A 24111-nucleotide genomic window follows, 5' to 3' on the forward strand; every position below is an offset into this window, starting at 1 on the left:
TTTATAGAGCCCCTGTAAATTAAATTAAAAATTAAATTAAGACTTTACAAGTTAAAAATAAATTAAAATTGTTAAAAACACAATGTAAAACTTCAATATAATATAAAAGATAAAAGCCTTTATAAAAAAGTACATTAATTTAAGAAAAGTAAATTATAACGGGTGATGCGGAAGTTATTGAACAAATCCTAATTTCATTATTTGAGAATAATAATTAGTTTTTGTGGTTTTATGTGTAGGCATAAATGTTCTATAAAATATAAACTTTATTATTTGAAACACAATTATTTAAAATGAGGTTAAATGCAGCTGAACGAGAATCTTTTCGAAAACGACTAAAAATGTTTTTTGTAAATAAACCTAATATAAAAAAAAAAAAAAAAAAAAAAATCGTAAATCATTTTGAAAAGGAAGGATTTGCTCGAAATACAATATATGATAACCTAAAAAGACTTGAAACTGTTCAATCGTTTTCTGATAGAAAGCATCCTGGTCGTCCGACATCCTGGACTAGAGAAAAGAAAGCCCAATTAACGAGACTTGTCAACAGTCGAAAAGGGGTTAGTCAGAGAAAAATAGGTATTAAATTCGGTGTAAATCAATCGACAATTGGTCGTCAGTTAAAAAAAATGAAAGTTAAATATAGAAAACGTGAAAAGACTCCAAAATACACTATAGAACAACAAATAAAGGCAAAGAAAAGAAGCAGGAAACTAGTTAACCAACTCTATAACGCAAAATCGCTTCTAGTCATTGATGACGAAAAATACTTTTGTTTTGCAGGAGACAACATGCGTGGAAATTCTGGATACTACACAAACAACAAAAAGACATGCCCAGAAAGTGTTCGTTTTATAGAAAAAAATAAATTTCCAAAAAAATTATTAATGTGGATAGCCATATCTGACCGTGATATGTCCGAGCCATTGTTTCGCATTGTTTTCGCTTTATATATTTTTTCATTACTCTTTGTTTTGTTTGATCTTAAAGGGAATCCCGGGATTGATATTAGACAATACCGGGATTGCAATTGCTATATATATATATACATATATATATATATATATATATATATATATATATATATATATATATATATATATATATATATATATATATATATATATATATATATATATATATATATATAAAGGTGCTTTGTAAGTAAAGTAAATGTAAGGTAAGGTAAGTGCTCGCCCACAATTTTTGGACAGTAGATATTATATGCTTTTTGAACCTTTGAAGTTTATTAGAGAATGAAAATTGCAACTCGGTTTTTGCCAGGGGTGTAATAATGAGTTTTAGACCCTCCATCCTCCCTTTGCAAAAAAAGTGATCGGGCCCTCCTAAAAATTTTTTCTATTACACTTAAAAATAAAAAAATGCAATGTTTGCTTTAATCTAGTTAATAAAACACAATTAGGTAAATAGGTAATATTTATTTTGTAAAAAAAGATTCTAGAATCTCTGCACAAAATATTTTAACAAAAAAATGAACATTGAAATTATGTTTGAGGGAAGTATACTTAATATCAAAAAATTAACTTTACCTCACCTATGACTATAAAAGAGCTTGTTAAAAATTAACTTTACCTTACCTATTACAATAAATGTGCTTGTTTCATAAGTAACAATGACAGAATTTTTTAATTCATAAGAGCTATACTATCTTCAGACGTTTTGATTCTTAGAATTCTTTTAAAGAATAGAAAAAAAAATCAAAGGAATATGCTAAGAAATTTTTTATTTATTCAACTACCTTAAATATAAATTTTATTGCCTTCTTATTCTCAAATTCCGCAATTACTATATCTAATTCTAATGTTTGTGCCTTTTTCGTTCTCTATTGCCAAAATTGTACAATATTTGAGACGTTCCCGAGATATGCTATATCTTAAATATGTTTTGATTAACTTTAATTTGTTGAAGGACCTTTTTGCACTTGCAACTGTCACATGTATTGTCATCATTAGCTGAGTTTATATCTGAAAATTTTCTCTTTATAAAACTGTACTTGATAAGCAATATGTTGGCTAAATCTTTTAGTTTTAGTTTTTTCTGTAAAATCAGCTTGTTCTTCTCTTTTCGAATTTTTTAAAGAAATTTCTGTTAAAGTTTTAACTATATCAAAAAAAGCGTAACTTTATAGCTAAAAAATAATTAATTCTTGAGGACCTTAGGAATTAGTTCTATCTAATGTGAAATCCAACAATTGTTGTGTTTTATTCATATGAAAATTGAAAAATATGAGTACTACGAGTAAGATTCGTAAATCTCCGCGGACACACATACACAAACACATATATAAAAAAGTATATGTTAAATATATATATATATATATTTAAATTTTTGAAAAGCATGGAAATATTGAGATACTATCTTTAAAAATCAAAGTTTTGCTAATTTTAGATGGTCAGAAACAACTACATATTAGAGTGAAAGATTAAAAATAAAAGTAATATTTTCAATTCAATATTCAAAAATCTTTTTAAGAGCACTTATATCACCAAGATTTTGTTTGGTTTTGTTGAATTAAAAGCCAAAGTTTATCAAAGATATCGTAGGCTAATCCATTACAAATTTTACTTCTTTCAGATTTAGTTTAAACACTACATATATATTCGATATAATATCAAACACTTGATCGCGGCTCTTTTTGTCGGTGATTGAAACGTTTTTACCCTCTCTAAGATGAGAAAGTTAAAAATGAAGTCATAAATTTTGAATACGAAAATAGTTAGATAAAATTTAAAATGTCGACGAACTTTTATTTACATAAAAACAGTAACAGTATACAACTCAATTTATTACCCTTTTATTTTGAGTGGGTGAAGGTGTACACAAGTTAAAGGTTTATTTGTTTCCATTTGATGTAAGTTTAGTTCACTCAGGTCAACGTCCAAAATATCAAAATTAATGTTGATATTTTAGACTTGGCTAAACATCAGCGTCTGAAACGCCAACATAATTTGCCTTGATCCCTGAACATTTAGATTCAAACATAAACTAAGCAATAATTTATCAACAACGGAATCTTTCTGTTCGTGCATCTCCTTATTAGTTTCTGTCGAGGAATGTTCGATTAGCAAAACATTGATGTAATTATAATGTATGATGCAAAAAAATTTAAGTGATGTACTAAAAGAAAAGATAAGAAAACTTGAGCACAGGATTCGAAGAAACAGTATCAAAATTGACGGAGTACGAAAAAAAATCCAGCTTATATTTAACGAACAGGTATAAATTAGAAATACAACCTTTGAAAAAGCGAACCAAATCAAAATTGCATCATAACAGAGAAAATAAAAGGATGAACCAGAACAATCATATTTACTAAACTATAAAGACAGAAAAAATTGTGAAACGCGATTAAAAATAACACGATAAAATACTGTTTAGTTAATTATTTTTAAAAACACGATATTATTAACAATAATGATCTTTAAAAATTCACAAAATTTTAATTTAAAACTTCATTTGTATATTACATATATTTGTTTAAAATCAATTAATAAACATTTAAAAAGTTTTATTTACAAATTACAAATTTAAAAAAAAAAAAAAATAGCAATCTTGTTTCTATGACAATGTACCTGGTAATTTAAACAAAGTTGATGATTTTAATCATTCAATCGTTATTGATCACAGCAATAATTTACTCATCACATTTACCAAAAATCCAATTTGTCAAGCAATATAGTTTGTCAAAAGTCATTCATCTATCATTGAAGTTTATTTATCGAAAATCAGCTTAAACCATTTATATTTAATTTTCGAAGTAACATAATTTTCATCTTAGTAAAAAATAAAATAAACTACTTATGTTATCTTCTTCTATGATTACAGTTGTTTCTGTATCTATTCCCTCTGCATCATCCTTCTATAATTAAAGTTGTTTCTACATCTATTCCTTCTGCATCATCCTTCTATAATTAAAGTTGTTTCTGTAGATATTTTCTCTGAATCATTTTGCACTACACATTTATAATATCCTTCATCATCAACTAAAGATTCTTTAATAAAAAGTCGATGAATGTTACCCTTGGTTATTAATTGAATATCATCAGTGGATATAAGCTTGTTTTCTCCATAATACCAAGCAACAGTTATTGGACTTATATTTCTTCCAGATTTACTGAATTACCTTGGTATACTACATATTCTGGTTCAAGTTTTTTCTCAAAACATAATTCCTCTTGATTATGAATGTTTTCAAACTCCTCAACTTCATCCTCATCATTTTCATCTTCGTCAATGTCTGAAGCTTTATAAAAAATAAAAAATAAAAAAACTTTACAGAAACCACAAAAATAGAAAAAAAGAAGCCATAAAATTATAATTAGGAGAATATATTAAACAACTAATATATAATATTTATATACAAAAAATTATTTAAAATAATAATAGTGTGTAAATAATAATACGAGTGTAAGTCTTAATTAAAAGAGAGTTAAAATCCCTAATAGAAAAAGGGTCGAAAGAAGATGGAAGGGTTCTTGAAATCAGCTGTAGTTAGTAAGTGACCAAGGTTGATATTTGACCGGGTTTGATAAAATATAGCCAGGGTCGGGATCGGGGCCGGATTTGTGAACGGGGTTGCATAAACATTTATACATCCTAAAGTATATTTTTTTAATTCAAATTACATTTTATTTTGTGTATATATATGCATATATAAGCACCATTATGATCAACATGATCATCATAATTATCATATTCATGATGATGATCATCATCATCATTATCACAATGATGATGATGATGATGATGATGATGATCATCATCATCATCATCATCATCATCATCAGGGTTTAGCCTTCCTCTTTTATGCTGTTTCTATAATATAAACAATCTAGAGCATTTTCTTTTCTTAACTAAAGCTCATTCATGCAATATGTAAGGCACTCTCTTCAAGTTTTCTTACTTCTCCCACTACCATTTTCTCCTGAAGCTGCTACCTCTCTACATACTGATACCTAAATCATTTTAATCTTTTTTAACAAACATTGTTCAATACAACGTTTTTTTCCAACCTGCCTAAGACTTTGCCTCCTATTCTTGTCTTGCTTAAGCCACATCACACATCCATCTGATCATCTTCTCTTTCGGCAAATACTACACCATATAAATACTCAAGTTTATATAAATATGAAAGGATATTGTATGACACCATCTAAATAATTAGCAAACATCTATGTTTATACCCATAATATGTATGCATAAAAGGCATTGGATTTAAATTCTGGACTTAAAATCCACAATTTTTGTTAGACAACAAAACTCATGTATGGAATATTGTTATCCTATTTGGGCTGGTTCTGAACCTCTATTCTTTTTTCTAGTAACTCACAACTTTATAGTAGTTGTTTGCAGCCTCGTTGGGAGTGAATCAAAATATAATAAAATTTTTTTTTTCTAGCTACGGCTATAAACCCCTGCTCTTAAAATTTTGACACTTATAAATCTTATAATTTTGACAGGAGCTGGACCCAGTTTGCAAAAGTCTCATTTTTAGCCAGGGCCCCGATCACTTCCTAGTATGCTTAAAATCTCTGGTAGAATGTTAGAATTAAGAATTATAACAAATTTATAAAGATAAATTTATTTTCTATTATGAAGAGACAAGACCCCAACCAAATATGGAACTTTTTACAACGCTTGCCCAGCCCTGTCTAAACAATAATTCTATAAGAGGTGAAAAATATCCTAGCCGGGGCTAAGATATTTTTTTTACAAATTACCAATATTTTACTGTTTTTGTACTTATAATATAACACTTTACAATAAAAATTTACAATGTTAAATAAAAAATATGCCATTTTAAGAAAATCAATGTTTATTATATATTATACTTATATATTCTTAAGTATTTTTTTTACTAAATATTACTATATTACTATTTTTATTATTATTGTTGTTATGGTTATGTTGTTGTTAATATTATTATTATTAGTATTATTGCTGTTATCATTATAATTATTAGTTTATTTTTGCTTCTCATTAAAAATAATATTTTTAAATAATTCTTATTCCTTGAACAGCTCCTTATCACCATGTATATATGTATATGCATATTTATAATATATATATATATATATATATATATATATATATATATATATATATATATATATATATATATATATATATATATATATATATATATATATATATATATATATATATATATTCCTTGAACAGCACCTTATCACCATGCATATATGTATATATATATGTATATATATAATATATATAGTATATATATATGTATATGTATATGTATATATATATATATATATATATATATATATATATATATATATATATATATATATATATATATATATATATATATATATATATATATATACTCATGCATGGTTGTTTTTAATTTTACTATTGCTAGGTCAGTTTTAGGTTGTTTTTTTAAAAAAAAGATTATTTTGAAGACCTGAAAAAGTTTTTTTTTAAATCATTCGATAGACTGCCTGCTTTAACCAAACCCTCAATCGATGTAGCGGCACTTCCTTGTAGCAGAAGGCTTTAAGTTAGTCGATGTAGCAACACTCCGTGCATGTTTTGCATTAAAAAATAAAAATGAAAACATACAGAATGTTTTTAAAAATAAAAATTTTTAAATATTTTTAAAAACATAAAATATATTCTATATATATATATATATATATATATATATATATATATATATATATATATATATATATATATATATATATATATATATATATATTATCAGCATTAAAATATCATCATATATGGTATCAAATATATCCTTCAGATCCTTCAAAAAATATATATCCTTCAGATGCACTTATATGGTTGTATTAAAGCAGATTAAAGTCCAATGCGAATAATAGTTTCGATAATCGGCACACCACCTGATAAACTTTCGCAACATCTTGTTGAGACCATACAACCAACTTTAAATAAAAATTTATTAAACATCTTGTTGAGATCATACAACCAACTTTAAATAAAAATGAATGACGTGTTAAAAATTTATCTTCATTTGTATCAACAGCAAAGGAATGGTTTATTAATGAAGTTCAAGTGTCATTTGATGATACTAATTTATACCTATCAGTGCAACTTGATAAAGCAACAGTTACAATTATTGATATGCTAAACAAATATAGAGATGATCTAATACAATGAACTAAATTATCTTTAGTAGAAATTTATAAATAATTGATCTCTGTATTAGTAAGTGTTATTTTTTATGGGAAGACAAATTATATATTTTAAAAAACTCTGGTCCAATAGGTCTATCCATAATGGTTGTCATGTCAGAAGCATATCTACAACATATTGAATATAATGCTATTCAACAGGCTTTAAACGCCAATATTTCACCAAAATCTTATAAACATTATGCTGACGATAGCCATGCTGGATTTACTAATATTGATGACACAAATTCTTTTTTAACACTTTTAAATTCACAAGATAAATCTTTCCAATATAAATGTGAATACAAAAATGCTCAACATCAATTAAATTTTTTAGATAATAGTATTTCAACCAATCACTCCATTCACAAATATGAATTTTCCATACACCGTAAAGATGCAATTGCAAATGTACATATTAAACCGAAATCTATTTCACCGAGTATTGCAGTTGGTATTTTTAAAGGTTTTTTAGCTAGAGCATACAAAATTTGTTCATAACATAACATTCAAGATGAAGTCAATTTTCTTATTAAGATTTTTGCTGAAAATGGACATTCCTATAAACAATATTCAGATATTGGTAAAAATTACAAATACTCCACAAGTCCATCTTATTCTCAAAAAATCGATACCAAAAATCTAGTTATTTTAACATGGGTCTCAAAAGTAAGCCTTGTTCATAGAAGAGAATTTTGTAAAGTTGGTGTTAAAACAGCCTTCAGTTTTGGTAATCCCTTAATCAATATACTTTGCCATAACAAGTCTAAACTGCCTCAGAATAGTCATCCAGGAGGTGTGCCAACTTGATTGCACATGTGGTGCATTTTATATTGGTGAAACAAGAAAAAAGATTGGAATAGTAGAACATTCACAACATTGTAATGGTAAAATAAACTGGGAGAACCCTAAAACGCTTTCTGTTATTTCAAACAACTACACAAGAAAAATTTGAAAGGCCATTAAAATACAATGTGTGCAATGTTTAATGCCTAAATAAAACGTTTTAAATCTTTACAATAGCAATTTGGTGAAGACTAACTATTGGAAACCACTTTTTGTAAAATTAAAAAATGTTGAATATCTGACTTGCAAGGCATTATTTTGTTACATTTATTATAATTTTTATAAACGGTTATTTTAATGGTTTTATTAGTTTGATAATGGTTCTTACTATATGTGCCGAAATATCACGTAAAAAATAAATAAATAGTATGATGTTTATATGTATATGATGTTTTAATGCTTATGATATTATTACCAGGGATGCGGAGTCCCAAAAAGGACTCCGGATTTGAAAGTCACAAAAAGATTACTTTATTCTAGTTTTTGGTATCCAGGAGCTCTAAAAATATAAATAAGTTTATGGACTACTAATAGGAAAAAAATTAAGACTTTTAGGTTAGAGAAACAATAATTTTTTGAGCCCGGAGTCCTTAAGTATAATGGCGGCAAGGACTCCGGGACTTGAGGACTACGGGCTTAAAAACAACAAGTTTCAAGTCATTAAATCTCATGAATTTTTATCTTATAGGAGATCAAAAGTCAAAAAACATGTTTAGAGCTTCTGGACACTACAGACTTGAAAAAAGTAGAGATATAAAGCCAGAGTCCTTTTGGGACTCCACATCCCTGATTATTACACATACTATTAAAGATGTCACTTAAATTTTATATATATATACTTATCATAGAACCATAGAGGTTATCTGTCTGTCTGTGGACATTTTTGTTTTCCGCAATAAACTCAAAAACTATAATGTAAAGCAAAAGAGTGAAAAATGAAATTTGTTTTTAGTTGATTGGAAAGGGATCGTGGTAAAAAAAAATTTTTATAGTTAATTGAATAAGGACTTATGGTCAATTTAGTGAAGAAAAAAGTTTACTAAAAAAAAAATTTTCATTTTTAATTCGATTTTATTCGCGTTACTAAGTCACGCAAATTTCTGTTACACAAGCAATATTCAAATTTTTAATCAGGTTTTGTTCAAATTTTAATTGTGTGAATTAAGTGCAATGCAGGAGTGCAGTTCGATTTGTTAAGTATTTGATTTGTTAAGTATTTGATTTGTTAAGTATTTTTTTATTAATAATATTTATCTTAATTATATTTAATAACATTATTAATATTTAATAATAAACAAATTATTAATATTTATTAATTGATTTGTTAAACATTTGTTATGGCTAAATGCAAACCTCAGTTAGAAAAGAAATCCAAGGATTCCAAAACATAAGAGTAACAGAAAGTTATATCACAAAAATCAGCGCTTGAGTTTGTGTGGTCTTTGCACCTTTTCTGCATTACAAGGTTCTATTTTTACCCAAAATGAGCTAAATCAAATTGCAGATGAACTTTTTAATCAAGAAAAGACACTTTGCTATACCAAAATTTTAAAGCAAAATCCATATCACAACGAATGTGGAAACTATTTAGTTGATGTGATCAAAGAAGCCTTAATCTCCAAGAACATTCAAATGGACAGAATTGATGTTTCCAAATCATCAACTACTGAAAATGGTTATATCATACAATGTTGCAATCACTGGATCACTCTTAGGAAAATTGGCGACCAATGGTTCAAATTTGACTCCAAACTTCATCAACCAAAACCTATACATAATTTTTCTCTTCAAGAATATGCAAGAATTTCTCTGGCCCAGCTAATGTATTCGTTCTGCAAGGTGATCTCAAAGCTCTTACGGTTAAATCCCATGAAAAAGCTAAAAGGCTAAACAACGTAGACAAAGACGCAGATTGTCACGCAAAAGCCTGCAAAGAAGATGAAATGGAGATAGAAAAAAGGTGATTCAAAGATGCAGATTGTCACGCAAAAGCCCATGAAGAAGATGAAATTGAGGCAGATGTAAAGCAAGTCAAAGATGCAAATCATCACGCAAAATATGGAATACGCATGGCTATGGAAGACACTGCAGCCTATCAAATGCCAGTAGAACTTCGGCATTTATTTGCCATCATTTGCCTCCACTGTCAACCATTAAATGTACTTCGCCTCTTTGAAACTTTTGTGCCAGATCTTTCAGACGACTACATTCACGCAGATCACGAGCCAGCAGTAGCTAAAAATCTAACTTTGAAATAAACATTGGATTTACTAAGAGTCATGGGTAAGTCAAATGAGGGCTTCAATTTACCTGTACCAAAATTTTAGAAGATCCATCAACTGCTCAAACAAGATCTGAAAGATAGTAGCAAAGAGGCCAAAAAAAGAGGAGAAAAAATGGTTGCAAGGTCAAGAGTTTACAGACTGGCTAATTCAACTTGGTAATGGCATGTTGGCCAATTATCCCTCATTTGGCAAAGTTGTAGTTGAAATACCAGCTGACTTTATTATTCAAGATGAGAATTGCTTGATTACTCATTGCTTTGGTGATCTACAAAATATCAGCCAGGAGACAATTCAAAGTTTGGCAAGTTCTGCTATTCTTTGCCCCAAGAATGACAGCTGCCTTGAGATAAATAATGCCATCATCAATCAAATGCCACAAGAACTGATGGAATTCAAAAGTATGGACTCTATCAAGTCTGAGGATAATGAACAAATTGCTAACTTTCCTAATGATTTTCTCAATTTGCTAAATGTGAGTGGATTACCACCACATTGGCTGAAACTCAAAGTAGGAGCAATAATTACACTGATAAACAAATAAAATTTTATTGTGCAAATCTTGTTAACTAGGTGGTTTTTTAAAACAAATTAAATATGCTGATTTCAAATATGCAAACCATTTTTCACCATCACGTCAAGTTGTAAAGATATTTGGGTTCAAATCTTTAGTATTTAAGGTAAAGTCCCTAGTATTGTCGAAAAAAAAGTTATTCAAAAGTATGTCAACCTGGGTCTCAAAAGAAGCGTATTTTCATAGAGATTTTAGAAAAGATAAATATTTTTACTTAAATTTATTGACAAAAAAAATTATGTGAAAAAATGCTAAAGACTTTTAAAAAAATTTTAACAAAATGTTTCTCAGCAATAATACAAAAAGTACTTATTTTTATTACAAACAAATACCATTTTTAAAATCTCTATGAAAATACGCTTCTTTTGAGACCCAGGTTGACATACTTTTGAATAACTTTTTTTCGACAATATTAGGGACTTTACCTTAAATACTAAAGATTTGAACCCAAATATCTTTACAACTTGACGTGATGGTGAAAAATGGTTTGCATATTTGAAATCAGCATATTTAATTTGTTTTAAAAAACTACCTAGTTAACAAAATTTGCACAATAAAATTTTATTTGTTTATCAGTGTTATCATCCTTAAGAATATGGATTCCAGTAGAGAAATGTGCAACGGAACAAGGCTCATTATCAAGGGGTCGACTGAAAACTTGATTCACGCAACAATTGCGACAGGAAAACACAAAAATAGCAGTGTCTTTCTTGCCCAAATCGATATGAGTCCAATTGAAAATGATTTACCATTTATGTTAATTCGGCGACAGTTTCCCGTTCTACCTGCCTTTGCTATGACTATCAACAAGTCACAAGGGCAAACATTCAATAGAGTTGGCATATATTTACCTGAATCCATGTTTAGTCACAGTCAACTCTATGTAGCATTCTCAAGACCAACTTCAAGAGCAGGTGTCAAAATACTTATTAAATCTGGTTTAAATCAAGGAAAATTAACTTAAGACTCTGAAATATATTTTACTCGCAAAGTCGTCTACCATGAGGTGTTGTTATAATTTATGTGTTTATATGTATTTTAGCGGAATTATTGCATGTTAAATGTAATTATTATATAAAGTATATATGAAATGCAATAATATATGTTCTAGAAAGAAAAAATAACAATTAAAGATAATTTAAAACGTCAATAATTCTTCCAGCGGTTGCGGGGCTATCCTACTAGTTTTATAATAAATTTATATTGTGATTATTTGATTTATTTCAATTAAAAAAAACTTAGGAAAAAAATCACTTTTTATAAAATATTTAATTTCAAACTTATATTCATACTAAAAAAATATGATGGATTGTTATTAATGGCAAATACTGTATATATATATATATATATATATATATATATATATATATATATATATATATATATATATATATATATATATATATATATATATATATATATATATATATATATATATATATATAGAGAGAGAGAGAGAGAGAGAGAGAGAGAGAGAGAGAGAGAGTAAATTAGATAACAAAAATTAGAAACATGATTCTACTAATTTATTATTGCACTGTTCTTTAAAAACATTGAGTACTCTACTTGTAGAATGCACTAACATAATATATATATATATATATATATATATATGTGTGTGTGTGTGTGTGTGTGTGTGTGTGTGTGTGTGTGTGTGTGTGTGTGTGTGTTTGTGTGTGTTTTTGTGTGTGTGTGTGTGTGTGTATATATATTTATATATATATAAACATGAGGTGAATTTCAATCCAAGATGAAATATTTCATTTATAGGGTTTGTCAAGATTTAGGCAGCCCCGGCCATAAACCCGGCCCTAGCTATGATTTATCAAATCTGGCTACAACTCCGGTCCCAGCCCTGGTCAAACATCATTTCCTATATGAACTTGTGTACTATAACTAAAGGTAGTAAAAACAAATTTAAGGTAGTAAAAACAATGAAAGACTTACTATACACAGCAAGCGATGCATCACACATTATCTCCCCAACATTGTTTCGAATCCTGCATTCATACATCCCCTCGTCAGTTTCTTCTACTTGCTTGATTCTTAGAAAAAAAGTGTTTCCATCATTCCAAATTTGTATGCGACCTAATGTTAATAATAGTATTCCATTTTTTGTCCAGGAAACAACTGTATCATTATCACAATTTTTTAAGGTAATTTGGAACTCTGCATTGTTTCCAACAACAACATCTAAATCTGTTGGTTTACTGATAATCTCTGGATATGCATGGCTGAGTGGTGAGGGGATAGGTGTAGCTGGCATCAGCATCACATTTATGCCTTTAAATTTATAATAAATATAAAATAAGCATGATATATGCCAAAAAATTAAAATATTTTGTTGAATTTTTAATTTTAATTATTTATTTAATAAATAACAAAATTTGACCAGATTCTTTTGTTATCAAATCTTTTATTTTAGGATAACAAATAATACTATCTATAGTAGTAGACATTACTACTATAGATAGTAGTAGACACACTACAAGATTTGATGGTTAAAAGTAAAATACTAAATGTGGTAGTAGACTATAGGCAAAAACTTAGCTAACAATAATGAGGTTCTAGAGTCAAATACACCCTACCCTACCCTGGAAGTAACAAGCTTAACCAGTTTTTCCACAGTGTTCTGGTTCAAATAGATCTATACTTTAGATTTTAGGGTTGAAAGGTAGTTTTAAATAATGATTTTTTAGAAATTATATAGATACATAATTTCTAGAAAATAAATAAATGAGAAGCCTCTTCTACTGTAGTGCCTCATAGTGTGTATATATATATATGTATATATATATATATATATATATATATATATATATATAAATATATATATATATGTATATATATATATATATATATATATATATATATATATATATATATATATATATATATATATATATATATATATATACATATATATATATTCCGAAAATTTTTAACCCTGTATCTAAATAATAGGTTCTTCTTAATTAAAACTAAACACAGAAAATACAAGTATGTTAATTTTTAATGCCCAAAAATTAACGAACTCCTATTCTTTTTAAAATAATAAAATCAATGAATTTTTTAAGTTGAAACTCGCAAATAGCTAAGCTCAAATTACCTGTTAATGCTAATTTGTTTAAAATTATGCTCATGTGCACAAGTTTTCTTTCAATTAAAAAAAGAAGTTAAATAATATCCAATTAAGTTGAACTTTTTTTTTAATATCAAAAACAAATTTTATACAATATTAAAAAAATTTAAACTGAATACTTAATACTTAAAGAAATTGTTTTATGAATGCTAATGAAAAATGAAAGTGTTGTTTGTCTCTTTTTATTCACCTTCATTAAGACGGGTTGATTTTTATGTTTCTATTACAATTCAATAATAGAAAGGAAAAAAAATAGTAAACCTGGAATTGATAATTTAAAATTTATTTAAACATAATTCATTCATTGCAATGACATCTTATCAGCAGGAAAAAGCTATGAAAAAAATAAATAAAAGGATAAAGTTGAGAATATATATATATATATATATATAATACAGTTGGTAGAGAAAATGTTCTTAGTTACGTACAAAAATTTTAAATAATAATTTTATATATCTGATTTTAATGAGCAGAGATATATAAAAAAGTTTTATTGCTGCTCATTTGAAAAAGTTAGTTATTTATAACTTTATTAACACTTGTGCGCAATTTTTTTACTATTTAAACATGATAATTAATACTTTGAAGACAAATGTTTTATGAAACACTACTTCAAAAATTACTAATGTTACATAAAACAAGATTTTACTAAACATATATATCTTTAAGAATCCTATTAAAGAAAATTTTAAATTAACCTATAAATCATTCATTTATTACATTTGCAGCAAAAACTTACGAGAAAATAAATAAAAAGATTTAAAGAAAGAAAAAAAAAGTAGTGACTAAGTACATTTAAAAGAAAAAACAAAAAAAAAAAGATATAGCTTACGTCATAAATTCGTCAACAAAGCAAATTAAAGTAGAATGTTGCACACAATAAAACTATTTCAAACGCTTATTTAAAATTTGAATGATTTTATGAAATTTTAGTATATGCATTTTCCAAATTACATGATTTAATTGTAAATCCTTGTTTTTTAAAACTCTAATTTTTCTTTCAACCGGTCAAACATGACCTGCAAGAATTCATTTTGGGTTGTCAAAATAGCAATTTTAGTCATTTCAAGTAGTCGTTGACTGTTGACCTGTCATTATTTTCCAGGCTGATATATACTTTTTTTTTTTTGCATGTGTCTTTTATATAGTTGAAGGTGCCTTTGATAGGTTGCTGTTTTAGCTCACCTGTAATCTACTTTATATGTATGTTTATGTTCTGTCTAAACCTCTAACGCAGTATTCACTCACCTGTAAGGTGCTATTTATATCTTTGTGTTCTGCCTGAACCTCTGGCGCCTCACACTGCATCAAAACCTCTGGTTTTGATGCAATCTGAGCTTATTAACTAACTAGACACTCCAACTAAAAGCCTACGCTTGCCTTAATCTCTAGTATTCCATTAGATGCAATATTTTTCCTAATGCATTTCCAAAATATCATGCCTATAGTTTTAAGATACTGTTTCCAGGAAGTAGCTCCTTTTAGTTACGCCAGGTCAGGTCAGGTTCAGAATCATCACCAGCTAACCTTACTACAGCTCTCTCTGAGAGGCTGATTCCATCAATAGCTTCAAAATATCAGAGTATAAACAGTGCCATGTGCATAGATGGTGTTCCTCTTAATGCTTTTGGTGCACATTGTCAAGGCCACTATTAAGTAGCCTCCTCATCTGTAGTGGCCTTCTCGGCCTTGGAGGTGAATAACAAAAAAAAAAAAAAAAAAAAAAAAAAAAAAAAAAAAAAAAAACATAAACAGCCTAATGTTATGACTTAAGGTTAATTAACAGGACTGAGAAAATTACATAGCTCATAGCTTTGGAGGCAGTGCTATATCTATGAATGAGTCAACGGGGTGGCCAGCCAATAACTAATTCAAAATTCCAGGATATTTCCAGGATTTTTCAAGAATATTTTGATCTTTTTTTGACAAGAAAAAAACAAAAAATGATTTATGAAATAGCTAAATAATTAATAGGTGTTAATAATACTGCTAGTAACATTAAACAAAATTTTTTTTTCATTACAGTAAATACATAACTATTAATTCAGTATAAATCTTGTAAATTTTAATTCCAACAGTTATTTATTGCAAACAACTATCGCAATATTGTCGACATTCCCATATTAACGAACAGCAACCCTCTCACTGAGTCCTCTTGGATTATTGTTTACTACTGACCTTTCATGAAAACCATATATACAATTGATTGCTAAATTAACATCTGCTAAGGTTGCTTCTTTTTATCTGCTCGCCATTTTCTCTCTCCTGTTTCCATTCTCTACCTCTCTACAAATCTCTTATTTGTCCCTGTATGGAATATTGTCATATTCGGGCTGTTTCTTTTAATGATGCTCTTTCTCTTCAAGACAGGGTCCAGAAACACACTGTACATGTAGTTAAACCAGCTCTATCTACTAATCTTGAGCCTCTTTCATTCACTGTAAAATTGCATCTCTTTCTCTTTTGTACAAATACTATCATGGTCGTTGTTCAAAGGAGCTATCATCTCTAGTTCCATCAACTAAAACTTATTCTTGCTTGACTCGTCATTCACCAAAATCTCATTCTTTTACTGTATCTGTCCCCGTATGCTCTAAAAACTTTTATTTGTTTAGTTTTTTTCCATGCACTTCATCCCTTTGGAACTCTCTCCCATCTTTATGTTTTTCTGACTCATACAACCTTCAACTTTTTAAGTCTTCTATTAACTGTTTCCTTGCTCTATAACTCTATTATTATTTTTTAGTAACTTCCAACTTAATAGTGGTTGCTTGCAGCCTTGTATGGAGTGAATCTGAACAATATTAATAAAAAAATCTATGCAAAATTAACAATAACTTAGTAAAAATTAAAAAACAAAACAAATCTGTTTCACCAAATTTTCTACATAACCAAATTTTCTGAAATTTGGCACAAATGTTTAGAGACATAACTTAGGAGAGACTGTAAATTTTTGTTTTTAATTCTTTATCGGGATTTGTAGCAACTTGAATTTTTTTTGATTTTGACTTAAAAATGAGAGGAGGGGAAAAAGGGGGAGGGGGGGGAATTGTTTAAATATAAAAATCTAAGGTAAACAATTTTTTGTTGTATTTGGATAAATAATAGCAAAGTCCTATTTTTGTAGTCGATACTTCAACTTTGCAAATGATGCAGGCATCTGAAATCCAGCATTGGCTAATTTAAACAACCGTGCAGGACCATTTGGAAACATAAATTTGACAAGCACATCGTTTCTTTTAGATTAATGTCTTCAATAACTCACCTAGTACAAAGTCTACAGTGGTTACCTAGATGTTTCTAAAGTCATAAAATAAAAAATTTCAAAAAAATTCTTCTTTAACACTGCTTTGTGTCTAAATAGCATTTATTCCATTTTATTTATTTTGTTAAACTTGTTTAAATTTGTTTTACTAAAAAGAAATTTTAAGCCCAAAATAAAAGCATTTTTGATAATGATTCCACACAAATAAAAAATCCATTTGAGTTTATCAAATGTTATGCATGTTTTTAATAAGTAATAAAAGCTATATTAAACACGCAATTTTTACCTTTTAATGGCCAGGTGGTACAAACTGATGGTAACTATGTGGTCCAGGTGTGGTATTTACAGTATCCAAGTGTTCCTTAAAATTGTTTCCTACTAAAGTTAAATCTTCTAATAATTTATAAATGAAATGTACACCTTCAATGTTTTCATTGCAATATTTGTAAATTGCTTGTGGAGATAAAATATGATAACCAATATCTCTTTGCTTGGTAGTGTTGCTAAACATTTGACTGTACCACCTATCCTATCTGACTGTAGATTTTCCTATCTTAAATCTTTAAACATTTGTGCTAAAGTTTTTTGAAAAAATTTTACTCAACTTTGTAAAAGTAAAACATGATAAAGAAATATTGAACTATTTCAGAAAAAAGTGTCAGGATTTCGAGAATTTATTGCTAAAAGGGCTATTTTTTCGAGACCTTTCCAGGATTTTTCCAGATTTTTAAGGACCGCTGGCCACCCTGGTCAAGTTCTCTTTAAACTTAAATTATGCTAAAAGTTACCCAAAATATTAAACATAAAAAACCATCCCCACCACCTGATTATTTTAATATATCTTTTACAAATAATAGTGGTCTGCGAAGCAACATTCCATTAATTGAATTAAACCTCTTGCAAAATTTCACCAGACTTGCTAGCTTATAGTGAGACTAATTTAAATTCTGCTATACCTTTTTCTGATCTCAGTTTTGATGGGTACTATCTTTTGATTTGCAAAGACTCCAATAGTCACATGCTTGGCTTGGGGGTATACATACACACTAATTCACCAATTTGTCATTTAAATCCTTTAACCATTCCTTTATGTGCTTTCGCTTAGCACCTCTTCACTCTATCACCTTCCTCTTTATTCTTTATCGATCTCCTTCTTCCCAAGACTGTACTTTTTTAGATGAAATTTCAAATCAAATTGACCATGCTGTCTCTCTTTACCCCTCTGCCAATATTCTTGTTACTGGTGACTTTAATGCTCATCACACTAAATAGCCTGCCTCTAACGCCATTAGCCCTGTTGGCATTAAAGCCTATCTACATTTCTATATTTCTCAATCTCTTACTCAGATAGTTAACTCAGATAGTTATGACTTGTTTTCCTGATAATCCTAATCATTTACCTTCACTCCTTGATTCATGTCTTGTCTCTAATACTATGTTGTGTTCAGTTTCAACTTTTTCTCTTTTAGGTGGTTCTGACCGTGCAATGATCTCTTTAAATCTTTCATCTTGAATTTCCTTGTCAGACTCACCCTATCATTGCACCACTTACTACTAACCTAAAGCTGACTGGGATTCTTTTCATGATTTTCTTCCTGATGGTCTTTGGGCTGATGTCTTTTCTCTTTCAGCTAAAAAATGCGCCTCCTACATAACCTCCTGGATTCAAGCAGAAATGGAAGCTTTTGGCTCAATTGGGAAATGGAAGCTCATATAACCTTCAACTTTTTAAGTCTTTTGTTAACCGCTTCCTTGCTCTATAACTCTATTCTTATTTCCTTTCTATCTTCCAACTTAATAGTGGTTGCTTGCAGCCTTGTTTGGAGTGAATCAGATTTATATATATATATATATATATATATATATATATATATATATATATATATATATATATATATATATATATATATATATATATATATATATATATATATATATATATATATATATATATATATATATATATATATATATATATATATATATATATGTGTATATATATATGTGTATATATATATATATATATATATATATATATATATATATATATATATATATATATATATATATATATATATAATATATGTATATATATATATATATATACATATATATATACATACATATATATATATATATATATATATATATATATATATATATATATATATATATATAGATATATATTCACACACACACAGTGTGGAAAATAAGGAATTGAAGGCGAGCGGTCATTTTGACCAGCCAACTCAAGGAATTGACGGTTAATTGCTTTTTTTGGATGGTCGAAATTTTCTTTTTCTTTGTTTAAATCTTAGTAATAGTTCTTCTTGACTAAATTAAATACAAAAATAAGTTAATGCTTGAAGAGTAAAGAATATAATTATTTTAACAATAACAATTTTAAATAAAATGAATGCTTTTTTTGAAAGCGCAAATAGGCAATTGATAATTTTTTATTCATTTAAAATAATTCATTTCATTGCAATGATTTCGCAAATGGTAGGAAAAGCTGAGCAAAAAATAATAGGAAAGATTAAATGAAAAAAAAAGTACAGTTGAGATTATGTTCTTAATTAAATATAATAATTTTGAATAATAATGAAATAAATCTCTGAAGTCAAATAAGAAAAACTTTCCCACATTTTATATCTCTTTAAATCATTAAAATCATTTCAAAAACCGCTAATGTTAATTAGTTAATAATAATGCTACTAACTCTTGTTTGCAGATCTACACCTTTTCAAGATGTAATTGAGAATAAGAAAGTTGTAATTGAGAAACGTAAGATGTAATTTAGAACATGAAAAATGTAATTAAGAAACGTAAGATGTAATTTAGAAGAAGAAAGTTGTAATTAAGAAAGGTAAGATGTAATTTAGAACATGAAAGTTGTAAATAAGAAATCGTAAGATGTAATTGAGAAGATAGAAGTTGTAATTGAGAAAAGTTTATAATATAGATTATCAGAAAGAAGTTCTTTGTATTTTTAATTTTGTTGCCTTAATTTACCTTGTAATTTTTGGTTGAATCCTAATTTGGGTTGGTCTTTAATAAATAATAATATATTATCAATAAAATAAAAAAGTGATGAAAAAGGCATTTGTGGTTTTGGCGGTAATTGGAAAAAAGGTTAGTTAAAACATTCTTTTTTTTCTGTTTCTGCAAAATTCATTTGAGAAATCAGATGAATAATAAATAAAACACAAATAATTTATTTACTAAAAAATATAAAGATTTAAATCGAATTTGAACAATGTCATTAAAAATCATTGTAATATTTAGTTAAATACCTCATTGTAATTATCAAATCATTTTAATATTCAGTTAAAACACAGTTAAACTTGGGCATCTTCCATATTTAAAATTGTTGCGTAATGCTTCGTAGTATGTTGAGCAGCACGTGCATAATCACCTCCTATAACTTTATTTTTTGCCGCGGTACCAATTCTTTCCAAATACTGTATTCATTGTTCCACAATACCAAATACAGATGGAATGCAAATTGTATTTTTAACATTACTTTTAATTTTAGACCGGATTGTTTCCACCAGGTTTAACATTGGACTGGAGGGTCCAAAACATTACAACGGAGCTGGAGAATTTTTAAACACCCTTTCCAAACAAGCGTGACATGGAGCATTGTCTGTTACGATGACCAAATCCTCTCGACCATGACCATGACCAAAAGACTCCCGAATGTAACCCACTGGTGAAACATAACCAACATCTACTCGTTACAAGAGAATGATCGACTGAAACAGAAAAAAAGCCAAAACCAAAATAAACCAAAATTTCAGGTACTCAAAATTGGTGTCAAAACTGAAATCAACATTTTGGCAAATATTTTACCAAAACTGATACCGAAATTTCGGCTGGTCAAAATTTATTTTATTAGAAAAGTTTCTTCAAAATGCAATTTTACATTTGTTGTTTTTTTATACTCGTATTATGCTAGAATTATTTACACGTGTATCCCAAATTGAGATTTAATATATAAGTTGGCAATATAAGTTAATAGTGAAATTTCGGTATCGGTTCAAAATGAAATTTTGCCCGAAACCGATACCGAACTTTGGTCGATCACTAGTTACAATATTATGCATTAAATGATTGTCTGCAAATTTCCATCACGACAACATTTGTTGTTGATATAGCTGCAATCAAATGCATGTTTGCACCTTTTAAAGCAGGCATTTTCATTATTGCTCTTCTTTTCTGTTTGGCACATTTTTTCCTTGCGTTTTTCTACAAAAAAGGTTAACAATTTGTTTCATCGAACCAAACTACCTGATGATCATTTGTGATTTGTTCATTGATGTTCCTAACATATTCAGCTCTTTTTTGTTTGTTTTTATTACTGTTTCTTGTAGAAAGTACCTTTAGCACTTTTTTTAATGAATGCAATCTGCCTTCGAGGTAAGTTCTGCCTTGGCGGTTGTTGTTCTGACGCTAATATTTAACTGTCTTTATATTTTTGTTTTGATAAATTGTCATAATATTTTTGTTTTGATCCTCAGTCAATTTTTTTGGTTTAAAATAACCTCTTCCAATAAAATTTGAATATCTGCTGCAAACCTAATTGAAAGCTAACTTACATTTGACCCCTAAATTTTGTCCCAGAGTCACTCAATCGCCATTTCGCTTAACATGTTCAGCAACTCTTCTTCTGCCATTTGGTGAAGATAAAACATAATGCTTTCTTTCAACTTGTTCATTTGTATGTATTTCATATCAACAAATTGGACACATTAGTTCTGTTTGTTCCAGAAGCAAATCTAAGCAATTTCAAGAAATAAATGCTGACATGGATTCAATTTAACAGCAGACTTTTGGGTTATCATGTATTAACAAATAACAAAATGATCTTTCAATTCCATTATTATAAACTTTTTCATATTCATGTTTCAGAAAACTTTTTATAATAACCTATAAGCTTACATTGTGAATTCGCAATTACAAATTATGAATTCTCATTTACATATTACGATTTCTTATTTACACATTGTGTTTCTCAATTAAGGTAGATTAGGGTAATATGAGCACCTTGGTAATATGAGATTTCTTAGATATAAGCAGTGAAGTTAAAGTTGCTTTGTATTTCTCGAATCGACTTTTTGTGGTAGTAACAGAAATCAGTACAATTAGCGTAAATTTATATGCAGTAATTAGCAGCTATCATCAAATTAAAACGTTAAATTTTTCGCGTTGTTAAAATAATATCATAACACATGAATAAATCTATGGCGCGAAATTTTGCTGCTAAAATAATAAAATTAATTTTTTTATAAAGAAAAATATGTTACCTGAAAATCCAATCCATTTTTGTTTGAAAAACAATGCATAGAAACATTTAGTTTTGAATTTATTTAAAGATGCCATTTTCGCGTAATATGAGCATGCTCAAATTACCCAGTGTTTTTCATTGAAATTAACTAGTTTAAAGTCCTAAAATAGCAGTGGCTTTAATTTTTTTGAATAAAAACAAAATATAGTAAAAATTTTTAATATTTTATCAATACTGAATATTTTTCTGTAATTTAAATTCAAACAATTTGAATTTTTATCGTTCAAAGGTTTGATTTAATAAAATTGAAAAAATAACTAATTTTTTTTTTCTTGCGGAAAACATAGAATTATTGTTTCAACAAAAAGTGACTTAAAATTTGATCTTTTAATTATAAGTTTTGTTAACAACCAATCATTATATTCCAAAAATTAGTTCTAATTGTCAGGTTGGTATTTTTTTACTTAATGTTATTTTTTTGAGCTAATTTAAAGTGCTCATATTACCAAGTGGTCTGGGTAATATGAGCACTTTTGCTACTTTTTTAAAACCTCTGTGTTTTTAAGAAAAAATTTTAGGTGCCCAAAATCTAAATGGATCATGAGAAGGGATCCCTGAAAATTATTTATTCGCAAAAATTTTGAATCCAGCATAATTATTTTTGAAAATATTCAAATTTTCGCTTAAGGTGCTCACATTACCCTAATCTACCCTACATTTTACAATTTCTTAATTACATGTTGTGTTTCTTAACTATATACTTCCATTTTTTAATTACAACTTTCATGTTCTCAATTACATCTTGAAAAGGTGTATCTAAACTGAATATTTAATACTTTAAATTGTTATAAACATTCGTCTTCTTAGTAATAAACAATTTGTTTAATGAAACAAATTTAAAAAATTAAGTTTTAAAATTAAACTTTAAAATATTTAACAATTTGTCTAATGAAACACTATAAAAATTATTAAATTTAATTAAAACAAGGTTTTTAATAAATATATATTTTTAATAATCCTGTTAAAAAAGTACAGGCGCTCAATTAGTAATTTTTAATTTATCTATAAACCATTCATTCATTTATTTGCAATTTGTGGCAAAACTTATGAGAAAATAAATAAAAAGATTTAGAGGAAAATAAAACAAACTGACTAAGTGCATAAACTACATTACAATTTATTAAATATAACAATATTTTTAATAAAATAATATAGAAAATTTTTATATTAAAATAGTAATAAAACAAGAACTTCAATCATTTAAGAAAAAAGGATTTTCACCATCGGTAAAATAAAATTAATTTATATTTATTTTTATTTATTTATCTGAAATTTCATGCTATATTTTTCTATACAATGTTATATCCGAAGATATTGTTGGCTTAGCATAGGAATAGCCACAAATAGTCATTAAGACTAATCCAAAGTAGTGTCCATTATTGACCAACATTTTTGCCAACAGAAGTACTACTCAAGCGCTGAATCAAATCCTGCCATTGCCAATGGCAGGATTTGAACCCGTATCATA

The 24111-nt window shown here is 27.7% G+C and overlaps 1 protein-coding gene across 2 annotated transcripts in view; it reads right to left on the reverse strand.

The window, feature by feature from the left end:
• Positions 1-3394: 3394 nt before the first annotated feature.
• Positions 3395-24111, reverse strand: part of LOC136080445 (obscurin-like) — a 28778-nt gene continuing 8061 nt past the window's right edge. For both annotated transcript variants that reach the window (XM_065797084.1, XM_065797083.1), the window contains 2 exons: positions 12837-13172; positions 3395-4264 (listed from right to left, as the gene is read on the reverse strand). In XM_065797084.1, coding sequence (XP_065653156.1) covers positions 4116-4264; positions 12837-13172 — 485 coding nt within the window. In that variant the 3' untranslated portion in view covers positions 3395-4115. The remainder of the gene's footprint in view (positions 4265-12836; positions 13173-24111) is intronic.

This window comes from Hydra vulgaris, chromosome 05 (genome assembly GCF_038396675.1).
Source record: "Hydra vulgaris chromosome 05, alternate assembly HydraT2T_AEP".
NCBI lineage: Eukaryota > Metazoa > Cnidaria > Hydrozoa > Anthoathecata > Hydridae > Hydra > Hydra vulgaris.